At 41.2% G+C, this 24,294-nt stretch overlaps 1 protein-coding gene across 6 annotated transcripts in view; it reads left to right on the forward strand.

Annotated features, from left to right (window-relative positions):
• The first annotated feature begins 3,556 nt into the window (after positions 1–3,556).
• Positions 3,557–24,294, forward strand: part of LOC119848784 (zinc metalloproteinase-disintegrin-like NaMP) — a 48,580-nt gene continuing 27,842 nt past the window's right edge. For 4 of the 6 annotated variants that reach the window (XR_006277106.1, XR_006277105.1, XM_038385008.2 and 1 more), the window contains exons 1-7: positions 3,559–3,720; positions 14,454–14,566; positions 15,741–15,817; positions 18,012–18,090; positions 20,079–20,155; positions 21,322–21,514; positions 22,860–22,922. Coding sequence is in view for 4 of the 6 variants with exons in the window: in XM_038385008.2 (XP_038240936.1) it covers positions 3,669–3,720; positions 14,454–14,566; positions 15,741–15,817; positions 18,012–18,090; positions 20,079–20,155; positions 21,322–21,514; positions 22,860–22,922 (654 nt within the window). In the remaining 2 variants the exon portion in view is untranslated. Of the gene's footprint in view, positions 3,721–5,607; positions 5,754–14,453; positions 14,567–15,740; positions 15,818–18,011; positions 18,091–20,078; positions 20,156–21,321; positions 21,515–22,859; positions 22,923–24,294 lie in introns of all 6 variants that reach the window. The other 2 variants (XM_043502992.1, XM_043502993.1) reach the window with 2 other exon arrangements.

Consider the following 24,294-nt stretch of genomic DNA (forward strand, 5'->3'; position numbering starts at 1 on the left):
TGGACAGCAGACTCCTCAGGTGGCATGGAGTGGAATAAGCCTTTGCTCCACTCCCCCAATGCATGGGCAAGCATGGCTGCACTGGGGCAGAGAGGGGAGTATGCTTTCCTAGATATAGTCCTGGAGTAGGGTGCTTCCTCGATGGAGCATGGGAAGACCAGGATGTAGGTTGTGACTCTGAGGCCTTGTCACTACCAAGTTTTGCCGCCAAAACCTGCCTTTTGGCGACAGAACAGCAAGACCGTACGAACTACTATGGGGCTTTTGTCACAAAAAACGCCCGGTTTTGGTGACAAAAATCTTCCACCCCTACGAGAGACTTGTCTTTTCTCCTCCCTTTACTGTCCACTGCTGATTGTTTTGTCAACAGAACTGGCTTCCACCAGTATCCCACAATGCCTGTCCTGATTGCTCTGCTCAGTATTTTGATCTCTGCTGCCCTGATGCCTTTCAAAGCTCTGGGAAGCATCTGTGTGTTGCTCCCACTGGGGAACAAACAAAGGGCAAATCATTGAAACGCTCCTGTTTTGCCCTGTGCTAGGAACAGAGCAGCATTCAGGGGGAGGGGGACAGACTGCTGGGCTGTTTTGCCATTCCTCAGCAGGTAGAGCTCACAGAGCTACTCATGATGCTGCTCTCGGCAGCTGAGGGGGCGGTGGGAGAACTCAGAGAGAATCCCAAGATGCACAGCGATCAGCTCTTCCTTCCCCCAAGTGCACTGTGGGATACATTCCCACAGTGCATTGCTCGCCAGTCGATGACGGTGTCCCCAATGTGGACGTGATCGGTCAACAGAGGGAGCAAGTGCGAACACCCTTTGACGATTTTTGTTTTGTCGTCTTTTGGGTGTCGACATAAGTTTTGTCAACAAAACTTGGTAGTGTAGACAAGCCCTGAGTCACAGTCTTGCTTCCTTCTCTACTCTGAGGCCACTACTTGCTGCCCCTTTGCAAAGCCACACCTTGATTTGATTTTAAAGGAGAAAGGAACTTCTTCTAAAAGAAGAGTCTGATAACAGGGCCTGATCCTCCATTACTTTGCCTCATCGTTTACACTGTACACTTTGCATGGGTGCAAATGATGACTTAAATGATGATTTAGTTGGGGTTGGTCCTGGTCTGAGCAGGGGATTGGACTAGATGACCTCCTGAGGTCTCTTCCAACCCTAATATTCTATGATTCTGTGACTCGAGATGCAGGGCAATGGGGAATCAGGCCCCTATTAAGACAAATTGTTAGGAAAAGTTAAAAGAACAAGGAGTACTTGTGGCACCTTAGAGACTAACAAATTTATTTGGGCATAAGCTTTGTCCTGCAACATGTGCGGCGTCAGTCTTATTCCTCTTACGCACTGATGCGGTGAAAGGATGAGGTAAGCAAAATAACCATAAGCCAAATTGGGCAGGAAGCTGTAATAATAAATGAATTCCTTTGAAATAAAAGGGGAAGGAAGAAATAGAGGGAGGAACCTAGGACAGAGTTTTCATGATCGTCTAATTAGATTATGCATATGCTGCTCCACAAGACAGAAAGCATGACATGGGCCCAACCCCAAAAAGAGTTTGTGATCTAAGGCCCTTCCTTAGATTATAAATGGACCTGAGTGGGAAGTGAGGGCATTCAGTATCACAAAGAAGAGACTCTGCACCTTGTGAGATTGGATCTTAATACAACTAAGACCAAACAAGGTAAACTAGGCGAATGCAGGGAGACCAAGAGAGGCGAAGGCTTTATGGAAGGATTTGAGGGACAGAGCCAAAAGTCCCTTGAAGACGACAGCAAGACTTCCACTGACTTAACTGGGCTACAGATTAGCTGTAGAGAAAGAGGGAGGAGATGCTGGGCTGGCAAGAACTTGGCATTAACTTGGGTTTAAATAGAGACTGGGAGTGGCTGGGTCATTACACATATTGAATCTATTTCCTGAGGTTAAGTATCCTCATACCTTCTTGTCAACTATCTAAATGGGCCATCTTGATTATCACTACAAAAGTTTTTTCGCCTGCTGATAGCTAATAGCTCATCTTAACTAATTAGCCTCTCAGTTTGTATGGTAACTTCCAACTTATCTGTATGTGCGTATATATATATATCTTTTTACCATATGTTCCCTTTTATGCATCCGATGAAGTGGGCTGTAGCCCACGAAAGCTTATGCTCTAATAAATTTGGTAGAGTTACAGACCCACTTTGCAATAGCTTTAGCTTAGTGTAAGGACTACAAAAAGTACCAGGCAACAGAGAATTGGGCCCTTGTATTGGAATCCGTTTTTATTACATTTCTACCTCTACAGATAGACTTACATATTGCAATCAGCCTTGGACTTGTCCTCCTAATCCTTGTGAATCTAGACTCTACTAAGGAAAGCTCCAAGTATTGAGACTTACAATACTGACTGACAGACAGACAGACACTCTTAACTCTCACTGCACCCTGTACATCAAATACATGTTCTCAAATGTTTTTAATCAAGGGTAAAACTGAAAAACATGGAAGTTAATACCAATATTTCCAAATGGGGATGCTTTGAGATAGATTTAGGTGTCTATGTTTAAACACCTAAGTAAGGCCTGTTCTTCACTTGAAAGTTTTACTGGTAAAAACTACTTCTGTTAGGAGATGGAATTTTTACTGATCTGGTTATAGCAGGGAGGAAAAAAAAAACTGAGCGTGGACAGAGTTCTATCGTATAAAGATGGCTTATACCAATATAGTTATTACACTTCTCAAAGCTAAACTGGCATAAAGCCAGTTACACTGGTATAGTTAAAGCAGTACAACTTCGCAGTGTAGACAAGTTTTAAGTTGTAGAAACTTACTTTGTTTCTTTCCCTCTAGATTTCTGACTTCCTGGTTGTTCTCATTAGTTATATCATGAATTCCAATTTTCACTTCCCAATATTCCAAATCCACTGTAATTATGAATCTACATCATCAGCCCAAAACGAACATCACTAAGGCAGGCGTCATGGGGGAGGGGACACGAGTGCAGTGTTTATAAAATGGAAATGATTCACAGACTGGCCATTATTTTCCCCTTACTTATTGCTCAGAGCCCTACTCTTCCTTACATGTTAAATGTTAAATCAGCACAAACTGCAATTCACATTGATTAAATGGTGATAAGTCAGGTCCTGAAATCTTTGTGGTGCTGAAATCCATTGCATATCTTTAATTCTCCATGGAAGTATAAGATGCTCAACATTCCACAGTCTCTTATCCTCTCTTCCCTAGCCCTGTATTTACACATGAAGGCATGAACGTACATATAATCCCAACTCTAATGGCATGAAAAGAAAAGCCCCCTGCATTGTAAGCAGCCATGTCCGTTTTCTATCAGCCAGGCTAAACAAAAACAGTCTTCGGACAACTCCAGTCCCTTTGGCGATAGGCACTAGGTCTGTGAAATCATTTGAAAGAAGCAATCAATATATCACATTTTCAAGTGACACCAACTAACCGACAAGAACTTCCGCATGCAATGGTATTGCTGTAACTTGAAAATTGTGCAACACCTTTAGTAAACACTTCCTCATGTAGGAACAAGAATAAAGCTGAAGGACTCATTCTCCCTCCTTCACTGCAGAAGGCAAACAGGTTAAAGTAGGAAGAAGCTAGAGCCCAGTCTTTCTCAAAGCAAGGACACCGCTTTCCAGGCTTAGCTGAAATGATTAAAGTACTTCTTATTTCTACAGTTTTGTTCCTTTCTCAACACCGAGGTAAGTTTTTTCCCCTTTTATCAAATAAATACAGTGATAGATAAGTTTCTATATCTTTTGTGAGCTTTTAATTATTAACAGGTGGCTGATACTGAAGAACCATGATTGCATTTGTTGTACTCACACCAAATGAAGTCACTTGAAGACAATGGCATTGCTGAATATAGAGGTTTTTGTTTCACGACTCAAGTTAACAAGTAATCATTAAAATTCTTGAGAGAGGCAGATTAGTAAAGAAAATATTTACCCGATTGACTAAACTGGACACAGATTGACTCAAGACTTGGAACAAGTTTGTTCTGAGGAAGTGAGAAAGCTGTTTTTTCAACAATTGCGAGAGAATTTATTCAACTTGGATAATTTGTTGCATTTACAACATTTTTATTGTAAAAGAAATAATTTTATTGGAATTAAATGAACAGATGTCGTCTACTTGCAATTGAAATAGAATGATTAACATGTAATATTTATGCAGCACCAGGATAATACCTTGAGATCACCCAGAATATGATTAAATATTAAATCCTTTCATTATTAAGTAAGTATAATTATTTAACCATATTCTATATGAGGTGCCATACATGAGTTTTTGAGTGTATTCTTGCTTGCTTGCTAGCTTACTGTTTGAATCAGGAGCAGATTTTCCGAACCTGACATGCACAAATTTGCACACGCAATTCATGGTCACTTGGACATGTAAGGGTCTTCAGTGCACACATATATTATGTATAGAATTAAACAGAACTGTGTATGGAATTATATGCATTTTCTTGTGAAGAATTCTGAAAATCTTCCCCTTGAGACTTTATATGTCTTGATCCAACAGATTTCATTTTCATATGTAGATCCACACTAACTGGTGGTGTTAATTCCTGATTTAAGATGGTCGGGAAATTGCAGTATTTATTTATACCTTATCACCAATTTTTTACCTGTTGTAACAGATACAGACTAAACTTCTTGCTCAGAAAAAACTGAATTTAAATCATGCCTGAAGCAAAACAAGATGACACAGTACATTCACTCTGAAGAACTGACTCTAGGAAAACTATTAGAAACAGAACAAAATTTAACTGCTTACTTAACACACCCAGAATCTTGTAGGTAAAAATCCTCACATGAAATATATCAGAAAGGTATTAAACCATAAGGCTTGTCTTGACTAGAGAAAAGGTCAGGTTTACATCAGGCTACCTAGCTAAACCCAACCGAACTTGAGCAACGGAGGCTGTAATTTGACTTGCTAAAAATCAAGCTAAAGGCATTACCCTGAATCTGCAATAGGAAGTTTTGGTTAGGTTGATTTTAGTTACACCACTCAAAGACTTTTCCTGTTCTAGACAAAGCCAAACTAGGGGCTGTTTCAGCAACTCATACTCTCTGATAAGTGCTCGCCCACGCAAGTAGTCCTATTAGTCACTGAAGAGATCCATTGATTTCACTGAAACTATTTACGTAAGGAAGTACTTCTCAAATGGAGTAGCTGGAAAATCAGACCCATAGAACGTAACATTCGCTGGGTGCTGAGCTCTTTTGAAAAATCTGTCTACAAGGGTCACAATGGGGTCCTGAGCGCTTAGGAAAATCTGGGCTTTATTTACGTGATTAAAATAGGAGCTGACCTATTTTTGAAATTGTGGTCCCAAATGTAGGTGCTGAACCCTTGAAAATTTGTCCTTTAGGGTGAAATTCACCCCCCTGCATCAGGATTAGAGGGGACTTATGTGGTACATAGGCCTTGTGATGTCTCATAGGACAGAATCTGATTTTCAGAGACTCTGAACACCTTCAAGGGAAGTCACATGTGTAAAGCACTCTTAAAATCAGGTCGTGATGCACTGATGTTCTTCAGTGCAGAAGCTGAAAAATTCTTCTTCTTACCCTTAGTAAGCTCTTCACTACAACAATACCTCAAGCACGTACCTCACTACTATACAGACAGACATACAACATACCCACGTACACAAGGGGAGATGGAAAAAGGCCATTTGGGTCATCTAAGATGTCTCTCCTGCCACCTCCATCATGGACATGTATGTTCCCTACTTTCAGCATATTTGCCAATGCTTTGCCCAGTCCATTTTAAATGCCCACCAGCCACAGCGAGTCAAAAATGTCATTGAACTAGAAACTTTCTATGGGAATGTGTCAATTTCAACAAAGTTTCAATTTTTTAAAAACAAAAGTTGAAATGAAGCGTTTTGACCTTTTCAGAACAAAGCCTTTTGAAGGTATGCATTGAAATGACTTTTCACTTCAAAATGTATTTTTAGTTTATATTATAAATTATGAAACAGCATAACATTTTAAAAAGTCAAAAATCAGAACAAAACATTTCAACTTTAACACAATTAAATGTTTTGAATGGCCCAATACAATGTCTACCCTCCCCCTCCCCAATCATTTTGTGGGAAACTTTGATTTCTTTTTTTCATTCCAATTTGGACCCAGGAACCCCAGACTCAGATTCTAGTTCTGCACATGCTAATGCCCTCTCACTCGAGTGATCCTAATTGATTCTGGATGTGGTTCCATGCTCCAGGCAGGGATATCAAGAGCTTGCACACCACATCACATTAGTACTAGTATATGATCCACACTGGGCGTGATCTGTCCAAAACAGGAGAGTAGCTGTCATTCTCAAGTGCAGGGGGTCTCAAACTTCATTGACTGCGACCCCATTCTGACAACAAAATTTACTACACGACCCCAAGAGGGGGGGACTGAATCATGAGCCCACCCAAGTGGGGGGCCAAAGCTGAAACCCCAGGGCTTGTAACCTGAGCCCCACTGCCCCCAGCTGAAGCTGAAGTCTGACCCCAGGCAGTGGGATTCGGGCTTGGGCTTCAGCCCCGGACCCCAGACAATCTAACTCCAAACCTGGTGACCCCATTAAAACAGGTTCGTGATCCACTTTGGGGTCCTGACCCACAGTTTGAGATCTGTTGGATTAGAGGATGAGGAAACAAGAAAGCATCTTGGAAAACAAGAGCAGCTGTTACTATAGATTTTCAAGACTATTTCATGACTCAGTTCTGGATTGGTGACAAAGAAGCTATAGGGATATGGAGATCTAACAGGTGCAGAGTAACCATAATACTCTGATCCAGAGGTTAGGATTGGCTGAATCTCTGTGGTACCAGTATTAGTCATTGTTCCATAACTAATGTAGTGGGCACTGTATAATCATTTACATTCAGATCACTTTGCAACAGTGACGTTGCACTCTGTATGATTTTATTAAAGTACGCTGATGAGTGTGAATATAACATAACTAAAATATGCTTCATGCAAAAGATCTCCTGTAAGGTATCATTAAAAAGCTTATAATCTTGACGGTGGTCATCCTAGGTGTATAAATGTATTGCTCCTGTATCTGAATCTAGAAATATGAACTATAACTCTGAGGTCCTATTGTAGTTATGCAAAGTGTGGGCCATTAATGGTGGGTTGGAATCTTAATGGCTCCCATTAGCCAGGACAATTGACTGTAGATGGCTCTGTTTTACTTTAGCAACCATGTTAGTCTGTATTCACAAAAAGAAAAGGAGTACTTGTGGCACCTTAAGCTAAGCTTATGCTCAAATAACTTTGTTAGTCTCTGAGGTGCCACAAGTACTCCTTTTCTTTCTGTTTTACTTGCAAGTCTTCCTGTATGCTGGCAAGTGGGTAATGAAGTCTTACAGTGACGTGATCATGTCACCTGAACTGGAATCTATCTTTAACCTGGTGCTTTTCCATTGAGGAGAGGTGGGAACCCAGAGGGACAAAGGAGTCCAGCCTTATGCAAAAGATATACAAGAGAGTGGAACAGAACAAAGAGGCAGCCATCATGAGAAATCCGCTAGCAACCACCTGAGCTGGAATAATGGCTTTACTAGGGAAAAGGATTGTGCCCAGACTAGAAAGGTGTCCAGTCTGTGAAAGAAACTTATTGAAACATCTCTAAGGGTGAGATTTTATCTGTATTCAGTTTTTAATTACTGTACTAGACTTAGACTTGCGTGTTTTATTTTATTTTGCTTGGTAATTCACTTTGTTCTGTCTGTTACTAGTTGGAACCACTTAAATCCTACTTTCTCTATTTAATAAAATCACTTTTTAATTAACCCAGAGTATGCATTAATACCGGGGGGTGGGGGAGGGGCAAACAGCTGTGCATCTCTCTCTATCAGTGTTATAGAGGGTGAACAATTTATGAGTTTACCCTGTATAAGCTTTATACAGGGTAAAATAGATGTATTTGGGGTTTGGACTCCATTGGGAGTTGGGCATCTGACTGTCAAGGACAGGAACACTTCCTAAATTGCTTTCAATCAAGCCTGCAGCGTTGGGACATGTGGTTCAGACCCTGGCTCTGTGTTGGAGCAGACTGGCGTGTCTGGCTCAGCAGGACACGATGCTGGAGACCCAAGCTGGTAAGGCAGGAAAGCAGGGGCAGTAGTCGTCTTTGCATATCAGGTGGCAGCTCCCAGGGGATTTCTGTGATCGAACCCGTCACAGTGGCGTAGTCGGGCAGGATCTGTGCATAGCTGATTGCTGTGAGGTACCGGTAGTGATTTTAAGTGAGTTTTAAGTGTGGTGGCTGGAGAACAGACAAAGTGGTTACTGGTTTGTTATTTTCTGTTTGCTTATTTCGGGTAAGGGAAGCAGGGACAGAAAAGGAAGCAAAATAAGTAAGAGGGAAGATCAGAAGAAGCTAAAACTGCACAGGTTGCAAATTGCCCAGAAAGGTTGAACACTGGGTGCTGTGAAAGTCTCTGTTAATGAAGAAGCCCCTGAGCTGAGTGCATCTGTTTCAGTGAACTGAAGAACTGACTGTGCTGTGACTGTGTCTGTGCTGAAACTGACTGGAGTGTCTTAACTTAGCTCGACAAGTGTGGAGGGGTGCCTGTTTTGGCAGGAGGGGGTTCCTCTGTGGTATCACAGCTCATCGAGTGACAGTCTAAAGCGAAAACAAATGGAAATTGATGTGCAATTTGCCCAGGAAAAGGCTGCCCACCAGCAAACCCTGGACTTAAAAGACAAAACAATTAAGACAAAACAGAAGCATGAACTGGCTGTAATGGAGTGGAAGAGGTGCACAGAGATATGTATCCTGGAGTGGGAAGTGGGAGTCCTGGTGACTCCTGCAGTGAGAACAAAGTCTGTAGCTGGAAGCAAGCCCAAACTGAATGGAAGGGGCGGGATTTTGCTGGCCAGTGAAAGGTCTGTCATAGCTGGTAACTGTGAGCCCACAGCTGGATCAAGGTCCAGCAGGATGCGGAGGGGGGAGGAGGGAGGAAGGAAACCTTTTGTAGTGATAATCAAAGTGGGCCAATGGGATATATGCCACCATGTGCCAGCAATGTCCTCTGCCATGTACACTGGTCAAACTGGACAGTCTCTATGTAAAAGAATAAATGGACACAAATCAGACGTCAAGAATTATAACATTCAAAAACCAGTCGGAGAACACTTCAATCTCTTTGGACACTCTATTACAGACCTAAAAGTGGCAATTCTTCAACAAAAAAACTTCAAAAACAGACTGCAAGGAGAGACTGCTGAATTGGAATTAATTTGCAAACTGGATACAATTAAACTTAGGCTTGAATAGAGACTGGGAGTGGATGGGTCATTACACAAAGTAAAACTATTTCTCCATGTTCCCCCCACTATTCCTCAGATGTTCTTGTCAACTGCTGGAAATGGCCCACCTTGATTATCCCTACAAAAGGTTTTCTTCCTCCCTCCATCCCCCTCCTGCTGGTAATAGCTCATCTTAAGTGATCACTCTCCTTACAGTATGTATGTATGTATGTATGTATAACACCCATTGTTTCATGTTCTCTGTGTATATAAATCATCTCCCCACTGTGTTTTCCACTGAATGCATCCGATGAAGTGAGCTGTAGCTCACGAAAGCTTATGCTCAAATAAATTTGTTAGTCTCTAAGAGTACTCCTTTTCTTTTTGCAAATAGAGACTAACACGGCTGCTACTCTGAAACAATGGCTAATATTGCTCAGAAGGCAGCACAAGAGAACATTTTTGGCTACCAAATATTTTCCCAACCTTGCAGCTTCTTCTAGCAGCAGCAATGCAAAAACTAGGAGACATATTGCCCATTGGCCCGGAACACTCTGGGGCCAGGTGCATCCTCTTTCTGCGGGGAATAATAAAGGGGCCTTCCTTCCCATTGTGAGACTATTTCTGATCACCTCATAAAGTAAAGCGAATACACTTCAGCAGTTTTAGCTGAGCTTTTTGTTCTGTAGATATAGAATAGAGTTTAGAGGACACAAAGCTAGATCTTCTCTGGAACAGTTTAGATCAGGGGTTTTCAAACTTCATTGCACCGCAATCCCCTTCTGACAACAAAAGTTACTACACGACCCCAGGAAGGAGGTCCAAAGCCCGAGCCCTGCCGCCCTGAAGGGGGCAAAGCTGAAGCCCAAGGATTCAGCCACAGGGAGGGGACCTGTAACCTGAGCCCCACCATCCAGGGCTGAAGCATTCAGGCTTCAGCCGTGCATGGTGGGGCTTGGGCTTTGGCCCTGAGTAGTGAGGCTTGGGCTTTGGCCCTGGCCCCAGCAAGTCTCATACCAGCCTTGGCGACCCCATTAAAATGGGGTCCTGACCCACAGTTTGAGAAACGCTGGTCCAGTGCATCAGTCATATGGCTTCTGCTATCTCAAAGCTTGTTGAAAGGGAGATCTTGGTAGACAGAAATAATGTACGAGTAACAGATTCACAGCAGCCATCTGGGATAGGAAGATAGATGAACTCATGTATACATGATCAACATCACAAAGGAATCAGTAGCAATCTAGAACAATCAAGTTCTATCTTAGAAGACCCCTATGCAACTGGTCTGTTATAGCTATTATGTTTTATGCTAATAGTACCTAATTGTACACTAGCTGCTACCCAATACGTATAAATTCTCTGCAAAGAGATTAAAAACTAAGGTAGACCCTGATTCAAGAAAGCATCTCTATGCAGGACAACACTTAAGAATGTGCTTAAGTCCCATTGGACTTATAGTTAAGTATGGGCCTAAGTGCTTTCTTCCATTGCGGCCTCAGATATAATGCAACAAAAGGGTTGTACAGAAGGTTGGAGGAGTGAGCCCAGGGTTAAGATCATGGGGTTACTCAGCAGAGGCCGGTATAGAGCATGATGGAATAATATTTAGAGTAAACAGACATTAGCTGTCACTAGTATATAAAAGATAGACAGGTGCCACATATCCTGTGCAGCCTGAGCAGAAATTGTATGTATATTTCTCCCACTCAGAAACAATCACAAATTAACCTGTTAACATGAAATAGATCAGATTTTTCAAAAACCACTCATGCGCCTTGAGATAGACTGAGGCAGAGCATCTTTCTTCTGTGCACTGCTCCAAGGTCTGAGTTTGTCGAGTGTAACAGAGGGATCTAGAAGCAAGATCAGATCTAGCCAGAGCTACAGGCTTAACTAATAATTTAATAAGGACGGGGCTCCCACAGCCAAATCCACAGCGCCCATCTGAAATGCAATCTGCTCTCTTACCCTTGCACTGAGCTCAGCATTATATCCAATAGAGATTTGAGAGTCCTGAGAGGAGAATTTGCTCTTCAAGTAGGACAGAAGACACACTGCCAAAAGAGCACTGGCAACATGACTAGGGCCAGACTATGATAGCACAAGGGGGGCAAGAGAAGGAATGAGGAGACGACTCTGCATAGGGAAGGTACAATTCAAGTCCCTGGGCCCTCCTCAGCTCAAAGTCAACTTCTTGCTGTCATCCATTTGGTTGCAATCCACCTGAAAAGAGCTATGGTCCTGCTCCCATCTGCACACCAAGCCGTGAGAATAGCTAGATGCACTGTGTGTGGGGAAAGTCGGGGGAGAAGGATAGCTTGCTGCACCTTCCTTAGAATCATGGAATATCAGGGCTGAAAGGGACCTCAGGACCATCTAGTCCAACCTCCTGCTCAAAGCAGGACCAATCCCTAACTAAATCATCCCAGCCACGGCTTTGTCAAGCCTGACCTTAAAAACCTCTAAGGAAGGAGATTCCACCACCTCCCTAGGTAACGCATTCCAGTGCTTCACCACCCTCCTAGTGAAAAAGTTTTTCCTAATATCCAACCTAAACCTCCCGCACTGCAACTTGAGACCATTACTCCTGGTGTCTTTCACACAATCCCCACCCATACCTACTCACCAGCCCCTGTTGCAGCCAGATGCACCTGCCCCAAAGAACTATCCGCCCTTGAGCTAACACTGAGTTGATGCAGCTCTGAAATGCCCCCAGTGCGGGCAGGTGCCTATCAAGGTACAATCTGACCCTTAATACGGACTGCAGCTCTTCCATACAATAATGGCGCAGGAGACAACTGCCAGGTATTGCAAAATGTGCACATACTGATGTACTGACTAACCATGAGGCTCACCGATTATGTAACTGGTTTCCTTGTATTCTGGCATGGTGATTAGTGCTGTGCACATCTGTTCGCAGTGAAGTGTGCTATCAGTCAGCCATTGCCAAAGTTTCATAGCCTCAGGGCCTTTTAGCATTTAACTCACCCTCGGCTTGGATATCTACAGAGCTTTTGTGTGAATCTGAAGAACATTTAAATAGCCTCAAAAGGAGTTTTGTCCAACCCCAATGGCCATACTAATACATATGCTTAGCTGGATAAAATATCCATATTCTACCAACTGATACTTCTAGTATGCAAGCACCTGTATGCAGTCTGTGAAAAGAATTTTTTCCCTATGATAGTTCCCTTAGAAATTTTTCTGATTTTGGCATACAAAGATTCAGATTTTTGGGTTTTTGGTGACACCCCCCTCCCCTTTTTTTCTTGGAGAAAACCAGAACCTTTTTGGCAAAATTTCTGTTTCATTGACAAGCCATTTTCCATAGAAGGAAAAAAAAAAAAAAGTATTTTGCTGGAAATTTTTCAACTTACTCTAGTGAGGAAGGGCAGAGCAAAATGGTTAGATCACATGCCTAGCCATCTGGCCTCTTGGGGTTTATTCTCAGCTCTGCCACTAACTCACTATGCAATTTACTTATCCTTTCTATGCCTAAATTTACCCTCCTCTAAAACAGGACTAATAAAAATATCTGTCTCACACCGGTGTTATGAGAATTAACTATGCACGTAAAGTGCTTTGACATCCTCAAGTGAAAGGTGCAGTCTCAGCACAGGCTATTAATATTAATGAGTTCAGGCTAAATTTTCAAAATACCTTCGTGTCCAATTTTTCTAATGCCCAATTTGAGACAGATGTTTTAGCAGGGCCTGATTTTTAGAGCACATCTGCTTAGCCCTTAATGAAAATCAGGCCCTCTAAGGTTGTTGCAGGCTAGAAACCCAAAATCCAAGGCACCAAAAAATCACTAGTAACTTTTGAAAATTTTGGCCGCAAAATCCAGAGTTGCGTTTGGTTTCAGCAACATGTGGTGCCCAACTGCTTGTGCTATGGAGTGGGTATAGTTTCTGCATGAGGAATGCAGTATGGTAGCTCAGTTCTAAGGAAACACGGTGCTCACCAATTCTGCACCCAGAAGAGATAGCTGCAACCTCTTGGCCCGCTGAAGATGAGAAAAAAGCCAAAATGGCTGTTGCTGTCCATAGATATTCTCGCAGTAGTTGAAGGGCTAACCACAACACAGACTATGAATCCAACCAACCAATGATGGGCACACCCTCAGTCTAAGGGTTTGATATTACTCTTGCCATCTCTTACAGTTCCTTCCTGTGGCCACCATCTCTTGGACTGTGTTATGCAGGAAGCCAGATTAGTTGATCTTAACGGTCCCTTCTGGCTTTCAAATCTATGAACCACTCTCTTTCTCCTACAAGCATCCTTGTACACAACTATATTGATCACAAAACAGCTGGTATGAAGTTTTCTCATAAGGAACAAAACATATTTCATACTCCTATATAAAACCCCATTAAAAAGTGGGCGCAAGGAGTAGGAGAGGACTGAACAAAAGGAGAGAAAAAGACAATAAAAAGCAGAGAAAAGTTTTCAACTATCACATGCACATAATCACACCCACTAAAATATAATAGGTGAAACATGCTATGGGTGGAGGGTTAACTGCAAGCTATTTCTGTGAAAAGACTAGTTGAAAATATTTCTAAAGAACGAATCAGATTGCTCCCAACTACCCATGAATGCTGTGAACTTACTTACCTACCATACAGGAGGAATTCTTTGTTAATTTGTACAACTTTCTGTAATAAAGTCTGGAGATCATCAACTCCACAGAATCACCTAATCTAACCTAAAGGAGTACTTGTGGCACCTTAGAGACTAACAAATTTATTTGAGCATAAGCTTTCGTGAGCTACAGCTCACTTCATCGGATCCATTTGGTGTTTTTTCCACCAAATGCATCCGACGAAGTGAGCTGTAGCTCACGAAAGCTTATGCTCAAGTAAATTTGTTAGTCTCTAAGGTGCCACAAGTACTCTTCTTTTTGCGAATACAGACTAACACGGCTGCTACTCTGAAACTAATCTAACCTGCATCAGTTGCAAAACAGTGAATGCAAAAGTAAAGGCGACATCTTGAAAATCTGGCCCAACGTGTTGGCATAAAAATCATGCAGTGCTAAAATAGGATTCTATGAATTGCATGAAAATTAAATAAAAAACCATACAGCGTTTAGAAACTGTGGAATTTTAAAAAAATTAAAGAAATACTTTTGTTTTGACAAATCTTTTTGTTTCCCCTAGGGACTGCACGAAGGCAATTACCTGGGGTGAAGGACTACGAAGTGGTATATCCACAAAAACTACACCTATTACACAAAAGAGATGTAGCAGGAAACCAAAATCCCAACAATGAGGTAATAAAGGAGACATTTTTTATTTGTTTGCATGGGAATGGGATAGTTTTGTCTTAAGTCAGAGTGTACTTAACTTTCAAGATAAGTTCGATCCAGACATCAGATCATACTAATGGAACAGAATAACTAGACTATTGAATCCATTCCCCTGCAAAGGCAGGCCGTGATAGTCACACAGTAAAAGTAGGTGGCAAAGGCTAAATGTGACTGACGAGTCTCCTGCTAGCTTATGACCATACGTTTATTCACAGTGCAAACCAACTCATTAGTTGGCATTAGTGGCACGTTTTTGCTCAAAAGTAGAGCTCGGTGGATAGTGGAAAACAGAAGAGCAGAAGCGCCTCGCATTCCAGGGTGTTGAGTTTTAGATCCAAAGTATGCAGCACAACCACATCCTCAAATCGACCTTTGGGTGGAGGTGGAACAACTCAGTGGGTAGGGTCCAAGCCAGAGTTCTACTCCTAGCTCTGCCATCAACCTGCTGGGGGGTGTTGAGTAAAATCACTTAACTTCTCTTGATCCCTCTTTCTCCATCTGTGAAATAGGACAGTGAGACTTGCTGTCCTTTATAAAGTACTTTGAGTCCTATGGATGAAGGCCCCAACACAGGAAAGCATAAGCACATGCTTAACTTTCACCACTTTAATGATTATTACTATTATTGAGATAGTGCCTAGTTATCCACCAAGTGCCTATTGTGTTCGGCACTGCATGAAACAGGGAATAGTAGATGGTCCCTGCCCTGAAAAGTTTACAATCTAAATAGACAAGACAGACAAAGGGTAGTGGGGAAAAGGATATAACATACCACTGAGTTCAACTAAGACAGTTCAAATGCTTAAAGTTAAGTACATGCTTAGGTGTTTGGATGAATAGGGATAGGATTATTCACATGCTTAAATGTTAAGCATGTCCTTGATTGCTTTCCAAAATTGGGTCTTAAGTGAAGTATAGTCTCCTATTGAAGTCAGCAGAGATGTACATGTACCTTTGAAAGCAGACTTTAGATTTTAGAGATCAATTTATTCAAGTCATTTAAAAACTGATGCTTAGTTTAGCACTGGCAGCGGATTTATTGTCGTGGGGGAGTTGGTGTTGGCATCTCAAGACCAGTAATTTCACAGTGAGGCTGGTGCTTATTGATCTCGACATTATAACACTCAAATATTTGCAGGCAAAATATGACGACAGGATGCAATACGAAATTAAAGTCAATGGCGAGAAAGTGATACTTCATCTAGAAAAAAATAAGTAAGTTAAATTTCTTTTCTTTTAACATTATCACTCTCTATCACCCAGGTGACTGGAAAGAGATATTATAAAGCACTCAGGATATAGTTTCTAAAAGCAAATGGGACTTAGGTTCCTAAAAGATGGGTGTATTTGAAATTTTAACTCTCAGATGTCATATTGATGGCAGCAGAATAAGAACCTGAATAGAATAGAACAGACTAGAATAGAATCAGTGGCACTATGGCAGAGCCTGGCCAGCATGACAGAACTCCAAAACAGATGTATGACATTTGCTGTGATTATAAAGACATTGCTGCAGCTCCTGCTGTTGGGATTCTAAAACCACGGTTGTAATCCCCTGTCTGTGCCTCAGTTTCCCCATCTGTAACTTGGAGATAATAATACTGATTTACTTTCAGGGATATTGTGTATTCAAATTTGTAAAGAATCCTGGAGATCCTCAGAAGGAAGACATTATAAAAAAGCAAGAGGTAGATAAGTAGACCGACAGACATCTAGGATAGCACTGCTTAGGCTGGCCACCCTCTATGACCTCTATAACTACCATTACTGCCCATTTATGAAATCATACCTGCCTCTACTGTTAACTTTGTTCTCTCATGCCTACTTATTTGTCTAAATTAACCTCGTTTCTCGTCTAAATCCTAGATTATAAAATGTGCGTGTCAGGGATTGTCTTTGTGTTATATTTGTTCTGTGCCTAATGCAGTGGAGCTTTGATTCCTGTGTGTGTGTGGGGGGGGGGGGGGGTGCGTAGGCTCTCTCAGAATGGAAAATATAATAGTAATATGAAGAAATAGTCCTGACAGTTTACAAGTGATCAGACTTCTAAATTTTACTGGGTTCTGAATTAATATTGCAAAATAAGAAACACATCCTAGGCTGAGGAGCTTAGTCTACACATATAGTATATGCAAGGTACATGGAGAAGAGGCTATAATACAAAACAGAGTATATCAGAACACTATCGGCCCATATAAAGCAAACATGAAATAACGTGTAATCGTTATTCTGCATTGGCTGGGTGTGTCTTTTGAGTTCTTTACGTTTGACATTGTGTCAGTTTAGGTACATTTTAAGTGACATGTTTTTAAAGATTGTGTAAAATATGCCTTAAAGTGGCAATCGGTTTATATTAAATGTATCAAAAATAGAAACAGAAACAATAAATAAATGTTAGTCCCTGCTTTAATCTAATCAAAATATTTGAAGGGAGCAGAGGGAGAGGAATTGGGAAGCCTTTTTGTGTTAGCTTCCTTTTTTAAAAAATATGGCGACCCATTTAAATTGCTCACAGAGATTTGGAACATTAGTACTAGCTGAAGTGAATTGGGCCTCAATTCATGACTGACCTCTGTGGGACTGCTCTGGTTGCTTTAAATTAAGCATCTGTTTAAATGCTCTGGTGGATTGGGACCCAGAGTGCTCAGAAACGTGCAAGATTGAGCTACTAGTGATCAGCGTGCATGCAAGCAAGTCAGAATGCAAAACGAATGCAGTGTATTCAGTGGTTGCCAAATTAAAAGAATGTATTCCAGGGATATCATGTCCACATATTTAGTGTTTTACACCTATATGTATGTCCTTCTAAATGTAGATAGACTTACAGTGAAGAAAAATCAGCCTCAACTACAAACCAAAGTATGGACAATTTCATCCCTGCGGGTTAAAGTTGGACGCAGTTGTAAATAACTGGAAACAGAGGGTAATAATGGAAAGTATTGATCACTCTCTCTATGTACACGTGTCTTGTACATAGAAGAGCCAGATCTTCCATTGCTCTGCATGTTAGTCAAAGTGGGTGTAAAGCACTAACATATCAGAATAGTAGTGTTCCACAATCACTTCGAAATGGTGCAAATGACTACCCAAGGTATAGCCCAAGAAAGAATCAGGCTCGTGTATGTATTTAAAAATGGTCTAGTCTTATACTCTCAGGAAGTTGTTTTGTATTAATACAATGAATGGGCTTTGGTTCGACTTTAGAACTCTCCCTGTGTTTGGATAAGGGTTGTGAAGAGGCCTAATTGTCCAGCGGCCTTAATTCTCTAGTCTTTTGATGCTAAAAATAACACCACTATGCATGCTAGTGTTTCAAAATGGTTTGAAGTTCATTATGTAATTACTTCTTCCCTTGATTACTCCAGCATCATTATTTGCTGGAATAACAGGTCCATTGTATTCTTTCCAGGGATCTATTTGCCAAGGACTACTCTGAAACTCATTACTCAGATGAGGGTCGAGAAGTGACAACAAGCCCTCAGATCAAGGTAACATATGAAGGCTCTTCTACAAATCTGTAATCACGTGGTGTTCCATGTGAGATTCCCCGGCATATTAGCAACAGAACAATCCATTCTATAATGGAAGATATAGGTCCAGATTCTAAGCTTGTATAAATTGGCATAGCTTCACTCACCTCGATGAATGAGTGAATGAGGTTGTGTTTCTTGACCTCAATGGAACTGCACTGATTTACACCACTTGAGAATCTGAACCTTAGCTTTCTTTTTAACAAAGAAAAGCTTTCCCGGAGGAAAGGGAGTGGGGACCATTGAGACTAAACATTCTATGGCTTTCCACCGCATAATTAAGTTTCACAAAAGAGCGATGTTATTCATTTTAAGAGCCTAATCTCAGTGAGATCATGAACTCAGGTAAACACACCCTCTCTCTCTCTCACACACACACACACACACACACACACACACACACACAGCAGATGCATTAAAATATATTACAGGTTATACCAGATGCCTTCACTGGACCTTGACCAATCAGTTACTCAGTTATAAGCACAAAGGCAGTCACTGTACACATTTTTTTTAAATTAACTATGTCTGTGGGTCTTGACCCACTGAACTACAACCCCCTCCCACCCCCCAATTTTAAACCATTGTTCATTGTATGTTTGTTAACAATTACAATTTGAAATGCAGAAATAAATATTCTTTGTCCTGGAGAAGGTAAGAGCAACAACAGACATTTGGATGGGTAATATCTGTGTAAGGACTTCACAATTTCTCTTCCTAATATTACAGAGGCTATTCCTCATTGTTCTATTTATTTCTCTGACCAAATGGAAGTTTGCATTTGGTTAAAGATTATTCCAAACAAGGCATGCTGCACAGACATCTGATACACGGTATGACCGAGGAATTCCAGCTTTGCTCATACTGCTCTGTGATTAAACATTTTTCAGCTTAACTTGCATCAGCATGAGGTGTACAGCAATTGTTTATTATTTTCTCTAATAATGTTCCTTTCGTTAATTATTCTTTCATTGTAAAGAAGCTGACATATCGTGATGAATGGATGTTAAACTGTAATGTGAAACCCAGCATCCGTGAGCAATAAAAGCAGTTCATTTGTATGTGGGTTTAAATGCTATTTCACAAGCCCATATTCAAGAAACTAGTTAGAGTAACTTTTCAAAAGCACCCACGTGACTTAGGCATCCCATTGAACCCACTTGGCTCTATTGGAATTTAGGTTCTTAAATCACTTGGGCACCTTTGAAAATTTCACCCTCAAGCACATGTTCACTTTTAAGGATATTCTTAGCTTCAATGGGACTTGACAGGACTTAATTGTGGTAAAGTTAAGCACATAATTAAGTGCTTTCCTGCACTGGGGGTCATACTGAAAGAACATAATCTGACCCCGATTCTGCAAATCACTTAAGCATGTGCTTAACTTTAAATACAGGAGTAATCCTATCCCTATTTCACATTTAAGCACATGCTTAACTTTGAGAACCTGGGAAACACATGTTTAAAGTTAAGTACATGAAAAAGTGCTTTGCTGAATCAGGGCAACAGAAGGCAAATAAACTTGGCAGCTGTAAGCCACTGGAAGATTCTTCTATGAAGCGGAAAGCCTGTACTGGTTGGATTTGCCAAAGTTAGGGTACCTTTGTGCCAATAGACCAACACAGAGCTGCTGCAACTGACCTGGGAATTGTCACCCTCTATTTCCATTTCAAGCAGGAGGTGCCACCGGTCATAATTTCCTTTTGGAAGCATAGGCAATTAAAGTGGATGGTAGGTACCAATCTCCTTTCTGACCAGAACACCGTAACTCAGATTTGATATAAAACAAAAACAACAATATTCGGAGAAAAATTATAATATCTAAATGGGACATATCCGCAGATATTGTAATATGACATAATGCTACGGATGTAATTGGAGCTAAGCCAGTTCACACCAGCTGAAGATCTGGCCCAATATGACAATTTATCATTGTTTCCTAACAGGACCACTGTTTTTACGATGGACACATCCAAAACGATAATGACTCAGAAGCAAGCATCAGTGCCTGCAGTGGTTTGAAGTAAGATTGTAGCTAACAGTCTTCATGGTGAAATGATACAAGAATGTACTTTTTAATCTACACGACTTTTTGTTCACTTGCTCTTCATTTACAGTCACAGTTGCATCCAGTCTTATGAATCACTAAGATCTCAAAAGTTTAGCTCTATAAGGGTGAAATCACTATGAGAATGGGTGTGAGTAGTTATCCTATAGACGTACTTCTGAGGAAAACAGTTTATAAAGAAAAGGAAAAAGGATGAGAAAAAGCCAGAGGGTATCAGCAATTGTTTGGAGGAGGTGCAACTGCATATTTTCACTCTGGTTCTAATACTAGACAGGAAACTAAAGGAACACTTATGTGCTGCGGGAAGTTATGCTGATGATTCAGCAGGAGATGTTAATCTTCTCATTCAATGCTGAACCAGTGCTCGAGTATGGCGTTTGGTGAAGCGGTGTTGTTGCAGATCCAGTCTTTTGCACGAGACAATCAATTCAAAGATCTGTCCTTTTGTAACCATTAAAGATTCCATTGCACAATTTGAAGGGCCGGGAACATTAGCACAAGGGCTGGTCAAACAATTTAAGAACAAATATTTTTCCATCAGAAAATGGGGTTTCATCCACATAGAAATTTTCTGAGGGAAAAAGATGGATTTCAGCAGAATTCTCTGTCAGAATGTTTTGTTTCAGGTTAACACACTGAAATGAAACATTCTGATTTCAGAATTTCAAAACATTTTGACATTTCCAGTGTAAAATTATGCTCAACTTTTCATTTCAATATTTTAATCTTTTCTTCCTCATTTAAGATGAACACAAACGCCAAAATATCAAATTTCTCATGGAATCAAAATTCCATTTTTCAGTCAGATCTCAGTATAAAAGTCATGAACAAAATTCTGTTCCACTGGCTTAATTCCAGTTTGAGTAGGTTTTACTTTTCTAACCTAATTTATCCTAGAATTTCAGTTTATCATGGCATTCTTTACTGCCTGTTGTGCATTGTATCTGAGAGCTGTTCAAATTCTACTGTGTACTATTACACTGGTGCGTAGTGTGATCCTTATGCTAGGGGAGAAAAGTGCTCCACAAACTTGAGCACTTATTATTCTGATAAAATCCTATGGATTCTCAAAGATCCTCACCTTCATTCTAATCTGAGGGTTTTAAAAAAATGTTTCACAGAGGATATTTCAAGAGCCAGGGTCAAAGATACCTTATCCAACCCCTGAAGCTCACAGACAGCGAGGAACATGCAATCTTTAAATATGAAAGCCTGGAAGATGTTGAAGGCCCAAAAACTTGTGGCGTAACCAACACTACCTGGGAAAAAGAAGATCCTATCAAAAAGTCCTCTAGATCAAGCACCAGTATCGAAGTGAGTACTGCCCTGAAGATAAGCTAAATCCCTAAGAAAATTTCTGAGAATTAGTTTTTGTGATCCTGGCATAAAGAGGAGAATTACACCATATTTTTTGGGGGGGGGGAAATCAATTATTCCTACCCAGAAGGGTAATGTGAGACAGGATCTTAGATGTAGTTAGGGATTCACCATGTTATTGCTGGCATAGAGGCAATCTGTATTTCATGTTGTGTGTGCTGGGTAACTCCACGAGAGAATTACGTGCTTGTAAAAGTAAATGGGTTCTTCATTAAAGCACCTATTTATAGAGATTCTGCAACTGTGACGAGCACTCCAGCCACGTGCACACAGACTGACTCCTGGTGCCTGGTCATAACGCTTCTCTCCTGCAACCTGTGCTCCTCCCTCCAAGTTCCATGCATGCTGCTACACTGTATACCTTGTTGTTTTAGTTGGGACCCACAGCTTAGAAAGAGAGGAAAATATTATCCTTTTTCAGTTAATTTAGTTTTAAATCAGTACAGAAAATCCTAAAGTCAGCTTCCCTAACCATGGGTCTAATCCTCAGTTACAACTCCTTTACATCAGAATCAGTCCCTATGCATGAAAAATGTGCACATCCATCCAAATGACATGTGCAAATATTGCATCTGCAAATGCACATTTTGCATATGGAAATTGCATAGTTTGCACACACATTTTTGGAGGCATTTTGAAAATTTGGCCTTGACAGGTATACATTTTTAATATGAAATCACAGATCTGAAATGCGACTCAAGTGGTTGAAACCTGTACACAGCTGGAGGGAACCCAATTTATCTTTCATTAGTATTGTGCAATGTTAATTAACGTAGTAGCAGGCAGCTTTAAAACACAAAGGCAAATTCTCCCTGCCGATACAAGCGTGCAGTTGCCAATGGGGAATCAATGGATTGAGTTCGCCCACTAAAGATTTGCATATTATTGGTCAATAGGAGTTGTACATTGATCTAAGGCCCAAATTTAATTAATTTCAATTAAAAAAAGAACCCTGGGCTAGATTTACAAGGGTATTTATGCTTGGTCAATGGGACTTAGGTGCCAAACAATATCAGTGGGAGTTATGCACCGAACTGACTTTTCTAAGGTGCTTTTGTAAATTCTACTAGGTGCCTGTCTGCATTTTTAGGCACTTAAATACCTTTGAAAATCTGAGCCTGAGAGTCTTAACTGTAAAATGGAGATGACAGCATTTCCACTCTCAGTAATTCAGAGAGAGAGAGAGAGAGATTATATGATTATAAAATATTGAATTGAATTGAATCTAAAGGGAGCAGATCGGAACAGGTCCTAACAATCTTTTGCAAAATGTTTTTCTTAGAAACAGGAATACCTGAAAGCGAAGAAGTATGTCGAAGTCTACGTAGTTGTAGACAATGCTGCGGTGAGTATTCAGACAAACATTTTTCATTTTACCTCTACAACAACAACTACGGATTTGATTTTTCAAAGCATTCGGCACTGATCTAACTCCCACTGAGATAAATGGGAGTATTATCCTTGACTTCAGCAGCAGGGGCAGAATTAAGCCAACTCCGAGCAAGGAAGATCCTGCCTGGTGAAGATTTGAAATTCACAATGGACAGCTAAATACAGATCTCAAGTAAAACTGATTGGAAAATGTTTGTCAACACAGACATTTTTTGGATGACAATATACGTGTATGGCCCGGCTCTCTGTTGCCCTGCGACTAGTGTGAGATCCTTACCCACATGCCATCCCCGGTTGCACTACATACGGGAGCTATAGGAGGAGACCTAAAATCCCCAGTTCTAGCTATGGGAGGATTTCCCTAATGCAGGCACTGAGGAAAAACAGCTGTAAGGCTGTCCTCTGCAGATCCTTCGTAAACTTTGGCATATGGGGCGTGCTGGGGCAGGGCTGCAGAATCCCAGCCAGCCTGCCATAACTGAGACAGACCTCCAGGACTATCTACATTATATCAGGCATTCTGGAGCGGGCAGGACCCAAAGGTGACTTAGCCACCATAGTCTTCTCCATCCCCCTGGGCTGCAGGTTCTGTGTTATGCTCTAAGAGGCTCAGGACAGGATATCATATGAGCTAGCTGGTAGTAGTAGTAGGCTGTCACCCTCTAGGTGGGCCAGCCACATGACACACTTTGACCCTGATCCCACAAACTGCTCCACACAAGCAAATCAGAGAATTCTTTCCTGGGTATCTGGCTGGTGAATCTTGCCCATATGCTCAGGGCTCAGCTGATCGCCCTATTTGGGGTCAGGAAGGAATTTTCCTCCAGGGCAGATTGGAAGAGGCCCTGGAGGTCTTTCGCCTTCCTCTATAGCATGGGGCACGGGTCATTTGCTGGAGGATTCTCTGTTCCTTGAAGTCTTTAAACCATGATTTGAGATCTTCAATAGCTCAGACATAGGTGAGAGGTTTATCGCAGGAGTGGGTGGGTGAGATTCTGTGGCCTGCGTTGTGCAGGAGGTCGGACTAGATGATCATAATGGTCCCTTCTGACCTTAATATCTATGAATCTAAATCACTATGCCCATATGAACTCCAACTACCTCAGTGGGACTCTGTGGAAGCACAGGGATCCACGTATGCAGAGTAGCTTGTCGCATTATCTCATTAGCCTGCATGACCCTCACCACCATCTCGTCCCTAGGACCTTGAGTAAGTATTTTCACCAGCCTTTCAAAGATTTGGAGCCCACCTGAGCAGAGAGAATATGGAGAGGAGCAGATAGAGTTACGGCCACGAAAAGTATTTATGGGCCAGGAGAGGTTTG

The sequence above is a fragment of the Dermochelys coriacea genome, chromosome 26, assembly GCF_009764565.3.
Source record: "Dermochelys coriacea isolate rDerCor1 chromosome 26, rDerCor1.pri.v4, whole genome shotgun sequence".
NCBI lineage: Eukaryota > Metazoa > Chordata > Testudines > Dermochelyidae > Dermochelys > Dermochelys coriacea.